Source organism: Leucoraja erinacea, chromosome 16 (genome assembly GCF_028641065.1).
Source record: "Leucoraja erinacea ecotype New England chromosome 16, Leri_hhj_1, whole genome shotgun sequence".
In the NCBI taxonomy this organism is placed as follows: Eukaryota; Metazoa; Chordata; class Chondrichthyes; order Rajiformes; family Rajidae; genus Leucoraja; species Leucoraja erinaceus.
In genome coordinates this window covers 19,048,215-19,070,918 of record NC_073392.1, presented here as the reverse complement: position 1 = coordinate 19,070,918, position 22,704 = coordinate 19,048,215, and the positions used below count along the sequence as shown (strand labels likewise).

The 22,704-nt window shown below is 44.4% G+C and overlaps 1 protein-coding gene across 2 annotated transcripts in view; it reads right to left on the bottom strand.

Annotated features, from left to right (window-relative positions):
* rassf1 (Ras association domain family member 1) overlaps nucleotides 1–18,382 on the bottom strand; it is a 57,167-nt gene extending 38,785 nt beyond the window's left edge. For both annotated transcript variants that reach the window (XM_055647754.1, XM_055647755.1), the window contains exon 1: nucleotides 16,923–18,382. In XM_055647754.1, coding sequence (XP_055503729.1) covers nucleotides 16,923–17,265 — 343 coding nt within the window. In that variant the 5' untranslated portion in view covers nucleotides 17,266–18,382. The remainder of the gene's footprint in view (nucleotides 1–16,922) is intronic.
* Nucleotides 18,383–22,704: the final 4,322 nt, after the last annotated feature.

Genomic DNA, 22,704 nt, shown 5'->3' with positions numbered 1-22,704 from the left:
CTGTGTCAGCGACAAAACATGGCGACACGTGTATACTGTCTAGGTGTGGTCTGCTGCACCATCGCACTGGGTTGTATGCAAAACAAAACATTTCACCATCATCAGTCTGAAGAAGGGTCTCGACCCAAAAGGTCACCCATTGGCTTCTCTAAGGAGATGCAGCCTGTCCCGCTGAGTTACTCCAGCATTTTGTGCCTATCTCCGGTTTAAACCAGCATACGCAGTTCCTTCCTACACAAGGCATTTCATTGTGCCTTGGTAAGTGACAATAAAGTATCATGGAATCATTGTCCCAGTTCCACATGGACTTTAATTCCCTGATCGTTTAAATGTTCATCTACTTTCTCTTTATATACTCACAATGATCAAACCTCCACAACCCTTCAGAGTAGAGAATTCCAGAGATTCACCACTCTCTGTGAAAACTCCAGGTGTACCACCGTTTTATACGACTGTCCCTTACACTTGTAACCCTGGTTTAAGATTCTACCATCAACGAACATACCGCAACATCCACTCTGCCATACCAGTGCAAGGACTATCAACGTCATACAGTATTGGAGCCTTTGTGGCACCAAAGGTAGTTAGTTATGTGGCTCATCGCATTTGTGCTGACAAGTTTCAGGAATTGATCGGCCATGCTACTTAGTTTAGAGATTCGTCGCGGAAACAAGCGCTTCGGCCCATCAAGTCCACACCGGCCAGCGACCCCGCACATTAACACTACCCTATGCACACTAGGGACAATTTACATTAAAACAAAACCAATTAACCTACACACATGCACTTCTTTGGAGTGTGCGAGGAAACCAAAGATCTGGGAGAAACCCACGCGGTTGCGGGGAGAACGTACAGACAGCACCCATAGTCAGGATCGATCCCGGGTTCCTGGCACTGCAAGGCAAGCGCTGTCAGGCAGCAATTCTACTGCTGCGCCATCGTGTCGCCCTTTGAAAATGCATCGTGAAAGATGCTTTAAATTTTATTCTGTGAATACCTTTGTTATTTATGAAAAATATATTTTATTTAAAAACCAATCTGGTTTCAAAAGTATGTTCACAGACAGATCAGCTGAGAAGGTGGATGTGACACAAGGGTTGTGGTATGGGACGTGAGATTGGGGTGCTTGAAGGTGAGGCCGTGTGATAGAACCTCCAGGAACAGAGCTGACACTTACTGCTGTGATAATTTTGAGGGTAGAAATAGTTTACAGGAAGTTAGACTACACAGCACTCAGCGAATAAAGTTCCCAAGTGCAATTGTTCAGTTGTTTCCTCTGCACCAATTCCATCACTGCTTATTTACAAACATCAAAGGCACAGATAAAGCAAGGGCAAACTGCATGGATGTATTATGGCAATCTCATGTATGTCTAATTCAACACAATTATATCTGAAGTGGAAACAAGGAAAGCTACACAAATAGAACATTTAACAGTCTACTTAGATTAGTTAAGCAGGTTGTAAAGGGTTAGTTAAGCAAGAATTGAAAGCTGGATCCAAAGCAGACATGAGGGAGGGAGGGAGGGCGGTGTTTTTGTGACTGGAGGCTCTTTTCAATGGGAATCCATCGAACCCCACAGAGTTTTCAAGAGAAACATTTGTTGTGCGGTTGGTTGACAGTGTGTTCCACACTGTAGACAACATGAAACCATCCATAGACAAGGCAGCGGAGTGGCAAAAGGGATTCAGTCAAGAGAACTGGGAGGTTCAGAGGGAGTGCCAGACTGTGTAAGGGCTTGCGGAGATGCACAAGCTCACATACTTCATGTTGTTCGATGAACTCTTGTGTGCACATTTATAACCTGAAGATCCCTGGGGCCTGAGTTCCCTGCTTAACCCCAGCACCCCTCTCCATGCACACACCTCCAGAGAGGTAATGATGGGTGTGGAACAAACAAGGGGCAGCACAGTGGCGCAGCGGTAGAGTTGCTGCCTTACAGTGCCAGAAACCCGGGATCCATCCTGACTACGGGTGCTGTCTGTATGGAGTTTGTACATTCTACGCACCTGTAGTTTTCTCCAAGATGTTTGGTTTCTTCCCACACTCCAAAGACATAAATGTAGGTTAATTGGCTTGGTGTAATTGTAAATTGTCCCTAGTGTGTGTAAGATAGTGTTAGTGTAGGGGGATTGCTGGTCGGTGCGGACTCGGTGGGCTGAAAGGCCTTTCTAAATTCAACTAAACAAAGGACACATAGGCAGGAGCAGAATTGCAACGAGTCCATACCCACAGATTCCAGAAGGCAGCAGGACAAGCAGAGCAGGTGGTTAAGAAGGTTCCCCACAGACAGATTTCTAGAGCATTGTTATTCCTGATGCAATGGAAAATACACAAATCCTAACTAAAACCTTCAACCAGCTTTACAGTTACCGGCACAACTGCACTCACCATCCCATTAAACTTCATTTACCAAGGGTTGTAGATTTTAATTAACTACTTAAACTCTCTATTAAAAAAAACAAAGCATAAGGTAGTTATTCCTCGTGTTTGCCCAATCTCATTGTGAATGAAATCGAGAACATTGGCCCGGCTCACTCTTTTACCCCACCACCCTTCTATCAGAGACGTGGATTAAACAGACATTTGTACTGTTTCTGCTCCTTGTTACAGTCGGGATTAAGGAAAATTAACATTGAGTGTTTAAAACTGGCTCACATTAAAATATTATGCTGATGTTAGGGAGTTTGGTAAGAAATTAGCTGCTTAAATATGGCAGTAATGTTGCAATAGTTAAATTATCAGACTAGTTATGCAGAGAACAGAAATCAAATCCAACCACAGCATCTGTGAAATTTAAAATCATTATCATCTGGCTTTTGGAAATAATACTATTCGTAGGCAATGGAAATGAAAACTACTGGTTACTTGTATCATTTCTTAATATGGTTTAGGGTAGAAAACCTGTCATCTATTTAACTGTAGAAACAAGGAATTGCAAATGCTGGTTTGCACAAAAGGACACAAAATGCTGGAGTAACTCAGTGGGTCAGGCAGCACCTCTGGAGAACAAGGATATGTGATGTTTTGGGTTGGTCTGATGAAGGATCTCGACCCGAATCATCACCTCTCAATGTTCTCCAGAGATGCTGCTTGACCAGTTGAGATACTCCAGCACTTATGTGATCTTTGTGCTTGGCCTTTTTGTAGCTGCAGACCCTGTTTTGATGATTGCCGTCTGAATGGCCTTGCAAGGTACTCAACTCAAGGGCAAGTAGAGATGGCCAATACATGCTGTTTTTCCAATGACACCCAGGTCCAGAACATCTATGCTTCCATGTAGGGGTGGATCTAACCTAATTACGTCACAGGTTGACAAGGCCACCAGTATCCTTTAAGTGGATCAGAAACTTGTATCATGGAGATCTTAATACAACTTGCTAAGTAGTAGAACAATTAAGCATTGTTATTTTAAGTGCTGAATACAGATTTTTAAAAATGTCAAATCCACATCTCTTATATCTAAGTTAGGTACCATAAACACGTTCACTGTTAACCAAGCGGATTGGATATGCTTGAAATGAATCATTTCCTTGTGGACTGACTATATGCAAAGGATTGCTTTGACTTTCAAAGCAGAGCTGGCTGAAGTTTTGGGGTTTGCGGTTTATATGCCCGTTTTAATGCTGAGCCGTTGGAAAAGGGCTCTGCAGAAAGTCTTTGTCATCAGAGACCCAGAATCTGCAACAAATTATCATGCTTTGGACTCTGAATCAAACTTGTCTAACAAATGGTATTCTGCTCAGTTGGGAAACAAATGGAACCACAGCGAGAGATTCAGAAATATGTGTTAATCACTTCTGCTGCTGCTCTGGGAGAGTGGGATTAGATTTACGGACGTGAATTCAAAAAAGGTTGTTAAGCGGCGTCTGATCCAGGGCCAAAACACGTGGAAGTCTAGCCATCTGACACAGACAGTGCTGCACCAGACTGGATGGCTCTCTAGGGAAAAACCTCTCTGAATGTTTCGATGAGGCAGATTGTGGCTCACTTGCCCGTGAGCTGGTTCACAGCAGTGCTGTAAAGCCACATCAGGTCCGCAATAATGTTAATACCATGAAATCATGCTGACTGCACCCAAGCTACTGATTTCAACAGCTGTCGGTTCGGTCTGAACGAGGCTGAAATGGATATGCCTGGCCTCTTCCTCTGCATTCTGCAGTTTGATGTGAAGCACATCAGGATGAAAGCTGCTAGGACAATGCAAAGCCATTCTTTCGGCAATAGATATACTTAAGGGAGCCTGGATTGGAACAAGGGGAGGAAGGAATAAGGGTCCATCTGTGGGATGTACCTCGGTGACTGCCAATCACCACCAGCACTATTATTATTATATTATTCAAATCGTTTGCTATGTCGTTCTTCCAGGGAGATGCTAAATGCATTTCATTGTCTCTGTACTGTACACTGACAATGACAATTAAAATTGAATCTGAAATTGAATCTGAATGAGACCCAGCTACTGTTATCGAGTCATATAGCAGGTAAACAGGCCGTTCGGCCCAACTCATCCAGGCTGACCAAGATGTGATTTGTTTTTCTATGTTTTATGTTCTAAGTTAGGGATATTCTGTGGAGACTGAAACAGAGTAAATGTTTCAAGTCAATGAAAAACAAATCAGACATTTACCCAGAAGCAATGATTCGTAAAGTACCCAAAAAAAACAAAGCATTTAACATTTGTTCTTGATCTTTGAGCAATGTAATATTTCATGCCTGCAGCTCAAGGACCTTGGGTGGTAGCGACTGGCTTCCTCCTTACATTGCTGGTGATAGGATTCCGAGATATTGGTGGTGTATTTAACAGTAAAGGAACAGTGGTATCCATGAAGGCAAGATGGTGTGGGATTTCATGCCCCTGCAAAATTTTACACCACTCTCCTACACCACCTACAGTTCAATGGTCCAATGGTGCTTTTATTGTCACAGGTATGAAGTACAAATGCACAGTGAGATTATTTTCGTACAAACGTATTGCCGTACCTAAGCACATCCCCGATTAGCAAGTTGTAAAGAAATAGTCTAATGATCTCACATGCAAGAGGTGCCATATTTTGGCGCCATTTTCAAAGTCCAGTCTGTGCTCTAATTCTTATGAGAGGCGTCTGATCCAGGCAAACCCTGGGTAAATGTCAATGACTGCTTGCTCCTTGAATGCCATGCCAAACATGTGCACAATCACCTTCTGTGAAGCAGATTCCTTCATTTAAAACCAGTTATCACTTGAAAAGGGGTCACAGTTTAAGGATAAGGGGGAAATCTTTTAGGACCGAGATGAGAAAAACATTTTTCACACAGAGAGTGGTGAATCTCTGGAATTCTCTGCCACAGAAGGTAGTTGAGGCCAGTTCTTTGGCTATATTTAAGAGGGAGTTAGATGTGGCCCTTGTGGCTAAAGGGATCAGGGGGTATGGAGAGAAGGCAGGTACAGGATACCGAGTTGGATGATCAACCATGATCATATTGAATGGCGGTGTAGGCTCGAAGGGCCGAATGGCCTACTCCTGCACCTATTTTCTATGTTTCTATGTTTCTATGAAAAATGTCAGTTCTCCAATGGAGCTCCATGCAGATTAATTCCTGCTATTTTCAGAAATTCAAGGCTCTTGGGGAAAAAGATTCAATTAAAAACAGTTTGACAATTTAGCTGAACCAGGATTGGCACATTCTCAGTACAAACCCACACATTCCTTCCAACTTCCCAATCAATACCAGATTGCCCACAGCAAGCAACTTTGAAGATTTGCCTGGTCTCTAAACTTAGATGTAGAGTACTTCCAACATCCTGAGAAGTATTAACACTCTAACTTGGCCAGAGGATCCACAAGAAAGCAAATCCTGCATTGTGAATATCTACAGTCAATTACAACTCCGTGGCAGGCCATGCTTTTAATTGAATAAACTTAAATTTAACATAGTGTTTACAGCATCTGTGGTTTCAGTTTTCTAGACAGACTAATTCATACAATGCATCACTGTTCCTACTTGCACCGTGCCCCCAGATTATCCCTGGGGTCCCAGAACCTCAACTCAGTTGTGGTCTTGCCCTCTCTGTAGCATAACCCACCCTTTCCCCTGCAAACAGTGACCCATCCACAAACTCTGATGTCCTTGTAACTTGCCTTCGATGGTTGAAGTTAACACCCTAGAATTTCTCCACACACCTCTTCAGTTCTAAAATTTGCTTAACACATCTGTAGACTCACATATTTGGTCAAACAACCAAATATAGCCTTAAAGTCATAGTGTACAGTGTGGAAAATGCCCTTTGGCCCACCGTATCCATGCCCACCTTTTTGCCGATCCACACAAATCCCATTTGCCTGCATAAGGGTTGTGTCCTATGTGCCTTGCCCATTCGTGTCTGTCTAAATGCCGATAAAAAGGTAGTAATTACATCTGATTCCATTGCCTCCTCTGGCAGCATATTCTTGAAATCAACTACACTTGGTGTGAAAAACCTACCCCTCCAATCCGTTTTAAAGCTCCTTTCTCTCACCTTAAACCCATGCCTTCTTTGGCTCTCATTGTTTCTCTGAAGTTACCTCTGAAGTTACCTCTGAAGTGAATATCTGGAATTCTCTGCACCTGAGTGTGTTATAGGTCAGATCATTCCATAAATTTAGTCGGAGATAGATACATATTTGAAAGATCAAGGGATTGAGGATTGGGGGGAAGTGGCACAAAGGAGGAGATGAGATGAGCCGAGCAGAGACCAGCCATGATTAAAATGAATACAGTGGTCTTGATGGGCTGAGTGGCCTGCACCTGCTCCTATTTTCTTGTGTAGGAAGGAACTGCACATGCTGGTTTACATCAAAGATAGACACAAAGTGCTGGAGTAACTCCGTGGGCCAGCATCATTAGAGAAAAAGAATAGCTGCTTTTCAGGTCTGAAGAAGGGGTTTCAGCCTGAAACATCACCAATTCCTATTTTCATGTGTTCTGCTAAATAAAAGTTAACACCTTATAAATCACTAGTGAGGCTTCAAGAATATTGTGCCTGGGTCTGGGCAGATTGTCAAGGCTCTGCATAAAATAGAGGTTTACCAGAATGATACCAGGAAGTTTAGTTACACAGAAAGTCTACAAAAGCTGGGATCTCTCCCAGAGGAGAGAAGGTGAAAGAAAGAATTATGAAGCATGCAAGATAATAAGGACTTTTCAAAGAGTGAATGAAGCAAAACTGTTTCCACAAGTGGGGGATTTGGAATCCAGATGGAACTGTTCAAAGTTATTTGTCAAAGCAGCTTAAAATATAAGAAGAATCTATTTGAAGAAGGATCCCCACCCAAAATGTCACCCATCCTTTTTCTCCAGAGATGCTGCCTGACCCGCTGAGTTACTCCAGCACTCTGTGTCTATCTTAAGAAGTGCTGGATGTAGTGAGACCCCATGATGGAAGTGTCCCACTGAGTGTGTGACCCCTATCACTGTACATTCTCGTTTGTCGAGGTATGCCGAATATACATTCTCACAGTAGCTGTTATCATTGGGAGGTGCCGGGTCAGGCTAAGTGAACAGGAAACTCAGGGTGTGGTGCATAGTTCAAACAGTTCAAGTGGAAGAATAACGGGTTATTTTGAGCAAGGAGCCTCTGGTTGTTCTCAACAATTTGGATATTGGCCACATCTGGTTGCCAGTGTAGGATGTGCTTGACAGGACAGCCACAGGAGTGGGGGCAGGAGGCACACCAACTATATCACCAGGCTTATCCTTCACCAGCCCGAGCTGATGGCCTAGTCATAGGGAAGTTCTCAGAAACAACCCAACTTGAATTAATCGATACCCACCCTATGTACCTTATATCGGATTTAAATTGGAATTTCAATTTGTGTTTTCCTATTTATCAATTTTTTGTGCCCGATTATTTGGCGGCCAATCAACCGCTGTCTCCAAAGGGGTTGCGTCCAATCACCGACGAGCTTCCCTTAAAATTCCCGTCCAATCAACAAGTTGGTCTCCTCCCCTCCAATCAGCAGTTAGGAAGAAATGCAGGGGTCGCAAAATTATTTCTTGATGATTTCCCTAATGCAACTGTTTGGCACTGTGCCAGTCACAGGCTTGAACTCAATGTAGGTGATGCTATGTGAAGTTGCAGGTTTGAATCATTTTCAGATATTTTGTGATAAATTATATTCCTTTTTTCATAGGTCTCCTAAGAATCAGGATGAGTTAACTGCATGCACTGAGGCTCTTCACTGTCAACTGTTGAAAATTGGTCGTGTTTTCAGTGTGAGATGGGTTGCTTCGTCTTACCGAACTGTAAAGGCAGTGGCAGTCTTATAAAGCTATTTGGGAGCATTTTGTAAAAGCAAGCGGTGATGCTTCAAGATCTAGTGCAGAGAGAGCAAAGTACGAGTGGCTGAGAAAAATATTAGAATCATCAGCTTTCATAAATATTTTGGGCTTGTTGATGGACAGTTTCCTAGAGCTGGCTGAACTGTCACTTGAACTGCAAAACGGAAATTGTACACTTAGTAAAACACATGAGGAAATTAAACAAACTATCAAGGTTCATGAATGTCAAATAGAGAAGCCAGGAAAATGTTATACTCAAGTGGAGAAAGCAACAAGCCAGATGATATTTAATGGAATACATTTGAGAGCTGGTAAATTAGCAACTAGACAACAGTTTTTGCGGAGTTTGGTCAATAATATGAAATCCAGGTTGCTTGAATCTACAACAGCTTCCAATGATAAATGTAAAAAGTTAATTAACAAGTTGAAATATTTAGATATTAATAATATTCCAGAAGATTCACTTTTTAAACTTTGGGGATAATGATGTAGAAGAAATAGCAGAATAATTTGGCTTAAATGGTCGGCTTTGTATCAGAGCCTTCAGAGAATTCAAGGAATCTAAAGGGAAGATAGTTTCTGCAGATTTTCAGCAGCTGCTAATGGCTGTAAATACAATTCCAGTATCAACAGCAGAATGTGAAGGAAGTTTCAGTGGCATGAATTTCTGCATGTCACCACAACGTGCAAGACTTCAAACTGATCATCTCTCAACTATTCTATTTATTAAGTTGGTGGGACCTCCTCTGTCAAAATTCAACCCCGAAGAATACGTGAGGACATGGCTTCTTAGTGGCAGAAGGCGTGCTGAAGAAACGGCATGCAGAAAGAAAGAGGTGACAGAAAAAAATGGGGATTATATACCATTATGGAACATTTTGTAATGTAAATAGAGAGAGAGAGAGAGAGAGATGGCAGAAAGCAGCTATGACATATAATACACAATAAACTATATTACAAATATACAATAAACAAGTTATGCATTCTTGTACTCTTACATGGGTATGACCGCATGATTTAAAAAAATCACCCCCCACCCTTCCTTCCCAACCTCAGCCTCATTGACCTAGATTACCCCTAGTTCCTAAAACCCAGCACATTACATATAAATGCGCTTTGAATGTGCATCATTGGCAATAAAGCTCACCTGCGTTTGGGGCTATATAATTGCAGTGTCTCTTTGTCTACAGACACCACCTTCACGTTGCATGATTATTCGTCAAATAAGAAGTCCTTCCATGAATGAACGGAAACACATACTTGTGGTTAAATCTCCTTCCTGCGGAACATCCTTAGGCCAGCTAACCTTTCGAGTCTGCTCTGCCTTGCAGTGAAACTACAGCTGATTTGAAATCAAACTCCCCGACATGTGCCACATACTTGGCTGGTAAAATAAAATCCAACAGAGCCATTTAAAATCGACAACTGATCAAACGTCATTTTTCTCGTCTGACAGCGAGTACCGAACTTTCAGAATTGACAGAGCATCAAAGGTTACGGGGGGAAGGCAGGAGAATGAGGTTGAGAGTGAATAATAGCATAGCCATGATCGAACGGTGGAGCTGACTTGATGGGATAATTGGCCAAATTCTGCTCCTATGTCTTATGGACATGGACTATGGCAGGTGGTAATCTAATTCCCTCCGTAATATCAACACTGCCTCCGTTATCAGTACCGGATGGTAAAGATTTCATCAGGTCCTAGGAAACAGCTACAGATTTCATGTTCCATGTACCTCCCAACATTCTGCAAGGTAGTGAGTCATCCTTCAGTTTAGTTTTGGTTGAGTTAACATTTCTGATCAATGACTTGAACAATTCTGGCAGAAGGTCACCAGCCTGAAACATTAACTATTCCTTTTCCCTCCGATGCTACTGTACGTAACCTGCTGACCATTTCCACCCTTTTCTGTTTTTACCTAGGATGCTAGAAATTATTGCAAGTCCAGAGGATGGAATTGCAAAATTAACACACCTGAAGCCAGAGAGGTGGCTGCAAGTAGTGGACATATGGAAAGGATTCCATTTGGAAAAGTTCCACCTTCTAGAGGAAAAGTTTCCCTCTAGAAGGTGGATTAGCAACACCAACTGTAAACTCCTATCTCACTAGGGACTAACTTTACTGTACCGATTTACTGTTGTGTGGTGTCTTTTTAAAATTGCTGTTTTTTTCTTTTTTTCCCTCCCACAAATATGTAATATGTGAATATGTGATTCTGTTCCATTCCGTTTTGCACAAATCCGCAAGCATTGCCACTTTTCATTTCATTACACATCTCGTATGTGTATGTGATGAATAAACTTGACTTGACAATAAGGGCAATGGTCACATAGGTACATATTCCAAAGTTTCACTGCGCTACCACTTGTCTGGGAGGATCTGAGGGCAGAACACAACCTCAGGGTGCCCCAAACATTTCACAGCTAATTAAATATATTTTTTTATGTTCTCGCCCACACATGACTCCCGACTTTCAGGAAGGGAAGGGAGGCAAAAGGAAAAAGGGGAGGAAGGGTATTCACTCTTTAAAACCTCTTCTAGCTTACCATATCAGAGAAGCAAAAACAGAAAGAAACGGACAGATTACGTTTAGTTTAGAGAAACAGTGCAGGAACAGGCCCTTCGGCACTGACCAGTGATCCCTGTACACTAGCACTATCCTACACACTGGGGACAATTTACAATTTTTACCGAAGCCAATTAACCTACAAACCTGTATGTCTTTTGAGTGTGAGAGGTACTCAGAGGGAGAATGTACAAACTCTGTACAGACAGCACCAGTAGTCAGGATCAAATACGGGTCTCTGGTGCTGTGAGGCAGCACTGTGCTACCGTTCTGGAAAGTCATTTTAAAATAAAGGAGGGAGTTACTTCTAAAGCTTATTTTTTCAAAGTATAGCTGCAAACCTTGGCTGACTGGCTCTTTAAGATCCATATATTCTAAGAGACATCAATTCCTTCTCCACAATGAACACATTCTGTAGAGAAAATGAATCAAACAGCTGCAGCTTTCTAAAATAAATTATTTGCCAATTCAATGGAACGGCTGACAGATAGCGCTGCAAATTGCATTGTTTACAGCTGAGTACTGTGCGCCTCTGTAATGGGCCTTGGATCTTCATAAATGCTTCAAGTATAGCTATACAGCTGGGTTTATATTCCACACTCACAATACAATGGATGCAGAGCTAGGGAGCAGGATGGGCCAGTTTTACAAGTCGCGTAACACTTCTGGACCACAGATACATGGTGGCACTAGGTCACCAAACAGATGTTGCCATTTGACTTTGGTGACAGGTTCAAATTGAGCTGAAGTAAAGAATTTGAAAAAGTCATCACTGGAAGTATGAGGGCTCCAAGCAACAAACCTGACCATGCCAATCCCTAGGTACACAAAAATGCTGGAGAAACTCAGCGGGTGCAGCAGCATCTATGGAGCGAAGGAAATAGGTAACGTTTCGGGCCGAAACCCTCTCATGCCAATCCCTAGTTCACTGCATAGCTGTAAATACAGTTGCTTGGCGTTCTGTAATGCCCCTGTCCCACTTAGGAAACCTGAACGGAAACCTCTGGAGACTTTGCGCCCCACCCAAGGTTTCCGTGCGGTTCCCAGAGGTTGCAGGTGGTTGCCGGAGGTTGCAGGTAGTGGAAGCAGGTAGGGAGACTGACAAAAACTGACATTGCAAAGGACTCTGCTATCCTTCCTAGAACCAATTCAAAATCTTCCTCTTTTAATTCTGTTCCAGTTGAGTAGACTAATGGTGATAGAAAGTTAATGGCGACACAGATTTCTTCACATGAATCTTCTTTCTGGTGTTAGTCTGAGGAAGGGACCCAACCCGAAACATCATTTTTCTCCAGAGATCCGTTGAGTTACTCCAGCACGTTGTGCTTATCTTTGCTAGAAATCAGCATCTCCAGTTCTTTCTTTCTACTTCTTCTTTCATCTTTGATTGGACTAATTGGATGGCAGCTCTGTCCCTTCCTCTCCCTACTGGTCTTGCTATTGTATTGTTATATATCTGACAGTTTTCCTAAGTTACACAAAAGGGGGTTTCTGAATCCACATTATTCATGTAATTAATAAACCCTAGATTCTATGTTGTTGATCGTCTCCAAAAGTCCAAAGCTAAGCCCTGGCCGTCACACTCCCCTTTCCCATTTTTAAATCTTATTTTACATCCCTCCCACTTGACCTGATTTTGTGGAATGAAAGGGTCTGGGTCACGCTTTTTATTAGGACTTAAAATCAGGTTGTGTTGAGGCTCATCAATCCACAACAATTGTTCCAATAGAGCAGAAACCTCACACTTTGTTGGCTAATCGAGTGAGTCTTATTACAGAGCTGGCTGGACTATACATACTGCTAATGATAAACCTCCCTACATATTGCTATTAAGGTCTACTAGGGTATTTCATTTAACCTCAGCCCAAACCCAATTCATGAACCTGGCCTAAGCCTGAAGGCTTGTTATTTCCTCTGTAGTTTCTCCACTTATAGTTGGGTCCTGTGCTGCTAGTGTCAAGCAGTCCAGACTCCACCTTGAAGCAGAAGCCACTTCCTCTGCTATCTGCACTCTCTGGTTATTTGTAGCAGACAGCCCTATGACATCCCAAAGCACCCTGCCTTCATCCGATTACTAATAAAGGATGCAGTTTGACCCAAGCCCACCCCAACCAGATAACATATTATTTTTCCTATCCACCACCAAGCCTATTTGGGGAGTAGGGTTCCATTGGACTGGAGTTAGATGGCCAGGCTCTGGTTGTTATCAGAGTTTGTAGTATTGTGACTGGGTCTGAAAATGCCCATTCAGCACCTGGCTAACCAGTGCAATACTTAGCTCAACACCGCTCGGAGCCAGCACTGTGTGCCCAAAGCAATAAATATTACAGGGTAGAGGCACAGGAGGTTAAGCTGGTTTACAAACGTTCAGATGGTGATCTCCTGCTACTAAAAGACAAGTGGTTGCTAGGTCGGAGGGAGGGAGGGATATGGGTGGAAGGGGACTATGGGGAGAAGAAAGAGTGGGGGTTAAAAGGGAGATTAAGGAGCAGGGGTGGGAGAGATGGGCAGAAGGAGGCGGGGCAAGGAACAGTGAGTGACAGGGAGAAAGGCGGAAAACCGGAGGTGGAGTGGGGGAAATGAGATTGGGGGGATTAGTGGGTTTTAATTAAAATTAGATAATTCAATGTTCATGCTGTTAGGTTGTAGGCTAACCAAGCAGAATATGAGGTACTGTTCTTCAAATTACCATCCCCTTATCATGCTACCCGCACCCTCATGGCATTGAAAATATTCCCACACACAAGACAGCAATGACCTCCAGTCAACACGCCCCAAGTCTCGGTATCGGTGGGAGGGGCTTGTACTTGGTCAGCTGTTCCCGAGGGAAAATTTCCTTTGCTTCTTTCCATGAAAAGACATTTGTTGCATTCTCAGAAATTGGCCACAGTAGAGATATCCAAATTAAACCAATCTCCAACCTCCAGAGGGAAAACAATAAAAAATAGCTGACCAATGCAAAAGAAAGTTATGGAGACCTGAAAGATTGCAGATAGAGGAATCTGGAGCAAAGAACAAACTCAGTGGGTTGAGCAGGTCCTGGTGCAAGGTCTTGACCCAGACCATCGACCACCCAGACCATCGACGCTGCCACCGAAGGGACAGGAGTATTTGCAATGGAACAAGATGCAAAGTGAACGGACACCATTATTAATCTGCAGTGGGGGGGGGGGGGGGGGGGGGGGACTTTAGAGGCCTTGGGGGAAAATATACTGCAGCAGCAGTGGCTTCCACATTTAACCACAAGGCACTGACTTTGCAGAAACAAACAGTCCTAACAGTTTTAATCTCTGGTCAAGGGCTGACGAAGGGCTGGAGTGAGCTGTGCAAGAAGAGGGACGTCAGATCGCCGGAATGGAGGCGACGACTGCAACGGGCCTTAGTGGCCAGCTGCAGCTGGAACTGAAAAATGGCGACACAAGCAAATAGAATCAGTGAGCTGCTCTGTACATTTTGTACTAACCCGGGGATTGTGCTCATGTATGTGATAGTCTTGCTAATCAATAAGCAAAACAAGAATTTCACTGTACCTTGGTACACGTGATAATAAAGATACTATTGAATCATTGGTCAAATTTATTGTAATAGCAGTCGCAAAAACTGTAGTAGCACTGATGTCAGCGGTGTGGGGTTTTTCTGCGAATGGTGACGATAATCACTTAGTGAATGTTTAAATACCAAGGTTTCTGATACCATTTGCATACACGGTACATTGCTGCAATCTCTTCAGATGCACGCACCAGGAAGAAGTCTATGTGGCTGGCCACTAAGGAGAAAAAGGGAACTGCTGGCATTTTTCACCTCACTGCTCCAGGGATTTTTTTTTAGAGTGACAAGGGATTAGAGCAGAAGAAAATAAGAGCAAGAGCAAGTCAAGTTGCAATTGCTTAAAAATTTGATGAGGCTGCATTTCGTGTAATGTGTGCAGTTCTTGACACTGCATCACAGGAAGGAATGCAGGCTGAAGGGATTAGTTCAATTTGACATCACAGTCAGCACAGACATCATGGGTCGATGGGCCAATTAGAGTCATAGAGTCCTAGAGTGATACAGTGTAGAAACAGGCCCTTTGGCCCAACTTGCCCACACTGGCCAACATGTCCCAGCTACACTAGTCCCACCTGCTCGCGTTTGGTCCATATCCCTCCAAACCTATCTTATCCATATTCCTGTCTAACTGTTTCTTAAATGTTGGGAAAGTCCCTGCCTCAACTACCTCCTCTGGCAGCTTGTTCCATACAACAACCACCCTTTGTGTGAAAACGTTACCCCTCACATTTCTATTAAATCTTCTCCCCTTCACCTTAAACCTACTGTATGTCCTCTGGTCCTTGATTCATCTACTCTAGGCAAGAGACTCTGTACATCTACCTGATCTATTCCTCTCATGATTTTACACACCTCAATAAGATCACCCCTCATATTATCATATTGCGGGACCGTCATATGTTGATAGAATGGAGCGGCTGGGCTTGTATACTCTGGAATTTAGAAGGATGAGAGGGATTCTTATTGAGACATTATGGGATTATCCGAGTCTCGCCCAAAACCTCAAGTGTGCCTTTGGTTTTCTGTCCCCATTTCAGATTTCCAGAGGCCGTTATGTTTGTGATTTCCGCGATCCTGAACGAGCAGCGGCAACCGAAGCCAACTCTGGTATTCTTTGATAGGCAAAAAAAAAATGCTGGAGTAACTCAGCGGGACAGGCAGCGTCTCTGGAGAGAAGGAATGGGTGACGTTTCAGGTCGAGACCCCCTTCCTCTGATATCAGTCTGGACAAGGGTCGCGGAGTTACTCCAGCATTTGTGTGTCTATCTTCGATTTAAACCGGCATCTGCAGTTCCTTCCTACACAGAGGTATTCCTTGCCCTGATATCAAGCCGCCTTCACAGCCAACGAGAAGAACAGCGAGGAGATGCCGTTCTGTCACAATGCTGGCACACTCTGTCACCAGTGTCATCCTGAGATGTTTGCAGCACAAGTATTTCAAAGCCCCCCTTTTTTTTCTGCATCATCGCGCTAAATTTGTCAGCCAAAAGTATTTAAACCGCAGCAGCTTCACTCCCCCCGCCCTCAGCCCCAAACTAATCTGGAAGGTGTTATCGTGGAGTGAGTGGCCTCTCAACAAGGTCACGCACAGAAAGCGATGATCTAAACCCTTTCTAAAATAAACGTTAATCACATTCGACTTACACCATATACTGTATATCATGATAATCAGAAATTAATTGCAGATGCTGAAAATCTGAAACAAAACTAGAAAATGCAGGAGAGTTAACTACAGAACGATTCTGACGAAGGGGCTAAAATCTGAAAAGTCAACTGCTTCTCTTCCCATGGACGCTGCCTGACACATTGAGTATTTTTCGAGCATTTTCTAGTTTTATTGTAATGGGAAATTATATTTGGTATTAAATTTGGTAATGTCATTTTACTAACTTTATAGTGTATTCCCATAAATTACATCCAATTCAGCCCGCATAGCTGAATTTGCACAGACACTAACTTTGGGGACCTTATAGTGTCATTAGATGCACTGGGTGTGTTTCTTACTTCCGCTCCCAGCGGAACCTCTCTCTCTCTCCACAACAAACTGTAACCTGATAAATATTCCCGATTAACTCGATTTGGATTGAAGCCGGTTGGTAGTCTGTCTACTTTTTGTTTTGCATATTTTCCATTATTTATTCTACATCTCTCTATATATGTCCATATCTCTCGTTTCCCTTCCATAGAAACATAGAAAATACGTGCAGTAGTAAGCCATTCGGCCCTTCGAACCAGCACCGCCATTTAATATGATCATGGCTGATCAACCAAAAACAGTACCCCGTTCCTCCATTCTCCCCATAGCCCTTGATTCCGTTAGCCCTCTGACCTATATCGAACTCTCTCTTGAAAACCTTCAGTGAAGTGACCTCCACTGCCTTCTTTCCCCTGACTCTCAGTCTAAAGATGGGTCTCAACCCGAAACGTCACCTATTCCTTTTCTGCAGAGATGCTGCCTGACCAGCATGTTGTGTCCATCAGCACTCTCCCCCCTCCCTGACTTACTCGCGCACTGTAGACTTTGCTTGTAGAGTCCCCAGATGAAGTCGCCGCAAAGGTCGCACCAGCTGGGCTGGGTCTGGGTGCAGGGGCTGAAGTCGTGTCCTTCCCCCGCTCTCGCCGTCAACCTGGGGTCCTGCTCCAGCAGCAACAGGCGCTTCTTCCCCGACTCACTGGCGCTCTTGCCCCGGTCCTTGCCGCTCGACGCCCGCACCCTCGGGTTGATCCTCATGGCGTTGGTCCTCTCCAAGCCCGGCGAGCGGCAGAGTGACTTGGTGCCGCCGGGGCTAGGAGCCCCGTCCGCCCGCTTGCTGTCCCTTAGATTTCGAAGCTCTATCAACTCAGCCATGAGAGGCAGGAGACGGGGAGAGGGTCTGACGCCGCGAGAAAGACAAGAGGAAACTCCAGCAGGGAAGTTTCAGCCTGGGTTTGAAACGTATCCCAGGGTTTGAATTGCAGCGTAACTCAGCCCAGTTGTGGTTGAAGTTGCATCTGGCGCTGTCCCGGACCAAGTGGCCGCTCTCTGGCCCGCTGCTCCAAGCGCTGCCGAGAGATCCGCCCCCCAGAGCCGCTCCCACCAAACTCAACGAGTGACACTTCACAGCTGCCGGGACTCGAGTTGCGGTGCAGAAACCCGCCACGAGTGCCAGAGGCAACCAACGGCAGCGAGCGCCGCACTGTATTGTCAAAGAGACTTAACCCTGCTAGCAAAGGGTAGCTGGGGGAAGAAGCGCGTCGGTCGAGCGGTCGGGGTCCGCGCCGTGGAAATGTTCACAACGGTTCTAGGGCCGCTCTCACTCTCCTGCCTACCTGCCCCCGGGGGCTGCGCTGAGCCGAGCCGAGCCGGGCAAGGTCTCTGCTCACTCACCATCATCCCAGCCGCCCCACCCGCTGTTGTAGTTACCTCACGGCATGGCGGGTAGAAGGTAGTAATTAATCCAGTGACATCCCCGGGATTCCGGGTTTGAGCCAAAGTCTTGGACATTTATGAAAACCCCCTGTTGCTCGTGTACATCGACATGAGCCATCAACCTCAGGCTTTTGCGAGTTATCCCGTCTTTGTGTCTGTGTGCACTCACAGTGGGCATCTGCCTTGGGATCACAGTGTATACATACATTGCATACCCAGTTGACTATGTGTCTGTGTGTGCACCCACTGTGGGCATTAAACTTAGGGTCACAATGTTTGCCTAATTAACTGTGTGACCACGTGTGCACTCACTGTGTGTATCAGGATCACACTGTATACATATTGGCCACCTGACTTTGGATGTGTGATGGACCCAGTGTACACCTGACCTGTTTACCCAGTGTGTGTATCTGAGGTAGAGACTGTGCGCGGATCCAATCATAAAGTCATGGAGTCGTCTAACACAAAACAGGCTTTTAGTCCAGCTCATCCATGCTGAGCAATATGCCCCATCTAATCCCATACGCCCATGTTTGGCCCTATTCTATCAAAACCCCTTTCCTTTCCATATACCTATCCAAAAGTCTTTTAAATGTTGTTATTGTACCTGCTTCTCAACTACTTCCCCTGGGAGCTTGTTCCACATACCTAATATTCTCTGAGGAACAACTACAGGACTGTTTGGAGTCTGAGGACTGGGCAATGTTGAGGGAGTCGGCAACGAACCTGAACGAATACGCCACAGTCGTTACAGACTTCATAAAGAAATGTGTGGAGGACTGCATCCCAACAAAAACCTCCAAGTGTTTCCCAATCAGAAGCCTTGGATGAACTATGAGATCCGCACTCTTCTGAAGACCAGACCACGGGCATTCATGTCTGATGATACAGTGGTCTACAAGAAGTCCAGATACGACCTTGGTAAGGCCATCAAAAAGGCCAAAAGGAACTTCTGCTCCAAACTGGAGGATGAGACAGATGTTCGGCAGCTGTGGCGGGGCCTGAATGCAATCACCTCCTACAAGGCAAGATCAGGAGGCAGCTCGAATGTCGGTGAAACATCACTACCTGACGAGCTCAATGCGTTTTACGCACGCTTTGATAGGGAGAATACTGATGTGCCTTCCTGATCCCCCATTCGCTGTGATGGTATTTCAGTCTCAGTCACAGAGGCCGACGTCAGGAAATCCTTCAGAGGGATGAACCCCCGAAAAGCACCTGGACCTGATGGTATACCCGGTCGTGTTCTAAAAACCTGTGCAGACCAACTGGCTGGAGTTTTTATGGACATTTTCAACCTCTCACTTCTGAGATCTGCATTAAAAGGGCATAAATTATGCTGGTGCCAATTACTATTGACCAGTGTCTGTGGTGATGAAGTGCTTTGAGAGGTTGATCATGGCAAAAATCAACTCCTACCTCGACAAAAAACTGGGCCCTCTGCAGTTCGCTTACCGCCACAATAGATCAACGGTAGATGCGATCTCGCTGGCTCTCCACTCCGCTCTGGACCACTTGGACAACAAAAACTCATATGTCAGGCTGTTATTCATTAATTACAGTTCAGCATTTAATACAATCATCCCCTCCAAGTTGGTTACCAAGCTCGCAGAACTGGGTCTCTGCACATCCCTCTGCAATTCAATCCACGACTTCCTCATTCACAGACCACAGTCAGTTCGTATTGGTGGAAATGTGTCAGCCTCAATAACAATCAGCACGGGAGCACCTCAAGGCTGCGTGCTTAGCCCACTGCTGTACTCACTCTATACTCATGACTGCGTAGCTGGTCATAGTGCGAACTCCATCATCAAGTTCGCTGACAATACCACTGTTGTGGGACGTATCACTGATGGGGACGAGTCAGAGTACAGAAGTGAGATCGACCGACTGAGCAAATGGTGCAAGCACAATAACCTGGCCCTCAACACCAGCAAAACCAAGGAACTGATTGTGGACTTTGGAAGAGGGAGGATGGGGACCCACAGTCCCGTTTATATCAACGGGTCGATGGTGGAAACGGTCAAGAGCTTCAAATTCCTGGGCGTGCATATCTCTGAAGATCTTTCCTGGTCGGAGAACACTGATGCAATCATAAAGAAAGCACATCAACGCCTCTACTTCCTGAGAACATTATGGAGAGTCGGAATGTCAAGGAGGACTCTATGTAACTTCTACAGGTGCACAGTGGAGAGCATGCTGCCTGGTTGCATCGTGACTTGGTTCGGAAACTTGAGCACCCTGGAGTGGAAAAGACTACAAAACATGGTAAACACTGCCCAGTCCATCATCGGCTCTGACCTCCCGTCCATCGAGGGGATCTATCACAGCCGCTGCGTCAAAAAGGCTGGCAGCATCATCAAGGACCCACACCATCCTTGCCATACACTCATCTCCCCACTACCTTCAGGTAGAAGGTACAGGATCCTGATGACTGCAACAACCAGGTTCAGGAATAGCTACTTCCCCACAGCCATCAGGCTATTAAACTCGGCTTGGACAAAACTCTGAATATTAATAGCCAATAATCTGTTTATTTGCACTTTATCAGTTTAATTATTCATGTGTGTGTATATTTATACAATGGTATATGGACACACTGATCTGTTCAGTATTCCTGCCTACTATGTTCTGGTGTGCTGAAGCAAAGCAAGAATTTCATTGTTCTATCAGGGACACATGATAATAAACTCTCTTGAACTCTTGAAACTGGAGCACCCAGAGAAAACCCATGGACAAAGTGCAAACTCCATAAATACAGCACTAGTAATCAGTATCGAACCCGGGTCTCTGGCACTGTAAAGCAGCAACTCTACTGCTGCAACACTGTGCTGCCCCTTAAAGCTGCTCTTGAACCTGGATGTTACAGTTTTCAGGCTCTTATACCTTCTTCCCAATGGCAGGACTGAAATGTGAGTGTGGGCAGGATTCTGTAGGTCACTGATGATGCTGGCTGCCTTCCTATAGTGGATAAGTGGTTAGAACTTCCTATAGATCTCTTCGATGGTGGGAAGGTCAGCTTGTGTTCCCATTAACCATGCCCACCCATTGGCCAGCATATGAGGGTTACCTGTTACATCCAAGTAGTGTGTGCACCTGCCCGGTGTGTGCTGTCTCAGTCTGGGTGTTTACGCAGCCACAGGTTCCAGTTCTTGTGGTCCTGACTTCAGTGGCTGCGCATGTCATTTGAAGTCTGTGAATGGATAGCTGCCTTGGGGAGTTTCCAGGCCTGAACAGTGCAGCTTGGGGGAGGGGGGGGGGGGGGGGGGTGGGGTGGAGGGGGTAATAGTTATGATAAAAAATATTGCAGAGGAGGCATTTAAAAATAAGCCTCTTGGACTAGAAATTGCATTTGCTGCCCTTAGTCTGAGGCTCTGCGTTGCTCAAAGTGGAGCAAAAGCCGTTGAACCGTGGTTGTGTGATGCTGACGCAAGCATTTCCTGTATGATCAGCAGTGCCAAAGTCAAGGTGTTATTGCCTCCTTTAACCCATTAGGAGAAGTGTTGGGTTGCTCCAATGTTATAACCAGGAGAACTTGCACCGTGACTTTAATAGAGATTAATGTGATCTGGAGTTTCACACTGAGCAAAAGAGTCAATTAGACTCATGACCAGGAATCTTGGTCCAAGATAATTTTAGTAAGGTCAAAAAGTGAGAAAAAATTCAGTGAGCTGCAGTGAGGATCAAAGGGCTTGGGACCTTCCAGTTAAAGTTACAGCTAGAATCCAGAAATGAAGTAAGTGGGGATGAACAAGAGGCAGAGTCCTTTGTGTGTTGTGGAGCTAGAGATTGGAGTGGTGAGGTAGACAGAAAGGCAACACCTCAAACCATCACAAATATTTTTCAAGACTGAACTGTATTACATCAAACTAAACAAATTATTTCAATCATTATTTAAAGCTTTAATTCTTGCATTACACACTATTTACAGAATGCCCCGCATATACTACTAGGGCGGCATGGTGCACAGTGGTAGAGTTGCTGCCTTACGGCACCAGAGATCTGGGTTCGATCCTGATTAGCTGTGCTGTCTGTAAAGGGTTTGTCATTCTCCCTGTGACCTTATGGGTTTTCTTGAGGTGCTCCAGTTTCTTCCCACACTCCAAAGACAAACAGGATTGTAGGTTAATTGCTTTGGTAAAATTGTAAATTGTCCCTAGTTTGTAGCATTGTGCTAGTGTACGGGGTGATCGCAGGTCGGTGAGGACTTGGTGGGCTGAAGGGCCTGTTTCTCCTCTGTATCTGCATCTGTATGTTGTGGCTAAGAGGATATCAACAGAAATATGGAGATGAGTGGTTTATACTGCAAAACAGGCAATTTATCAGAAAAAGAGATAAAATGTCATCATATTGCCCTTGAAGTATTCAACTACAATGAACTAATCTACCTAACATTTTATTATCTAATACTTGAAAGAACATGACTTCTTTATTTGCAAATATACCATGTGTAGACATTGTGCACATGGTTTAAGAGGTGCAAAATCTTTCTCCATTTACCTGATACAACAAAATTAAAATATTCCTGAGTAATCATTATTTCCATTCATCTCTCCCCCCCGCTACATATTGTTTACCCTCATTGTATCTCCCAGAGTTAGAACCTCTGGCACTTGATCGCATTAATAGCAAAAATCTTATCATCTTCCTACTATCAACATCTGAACTTTAGTTTGCTGTCAGTCCATTGCCCATTCTTTACCAATTGATGCTAGGACTCAAGGAAGAGTTTGGACAGGTTAGGACTTTATTCCTTGGAGTGCAGCAGGCCGAGGGGTGATCTTATAGTGGTGTGCCTTCCACCACAGTGAAGAATGTTGATTCCACTGTGGCGGATGTTCATGTTATATTCTATTGTGCATTGTGCTCTTTTTGATT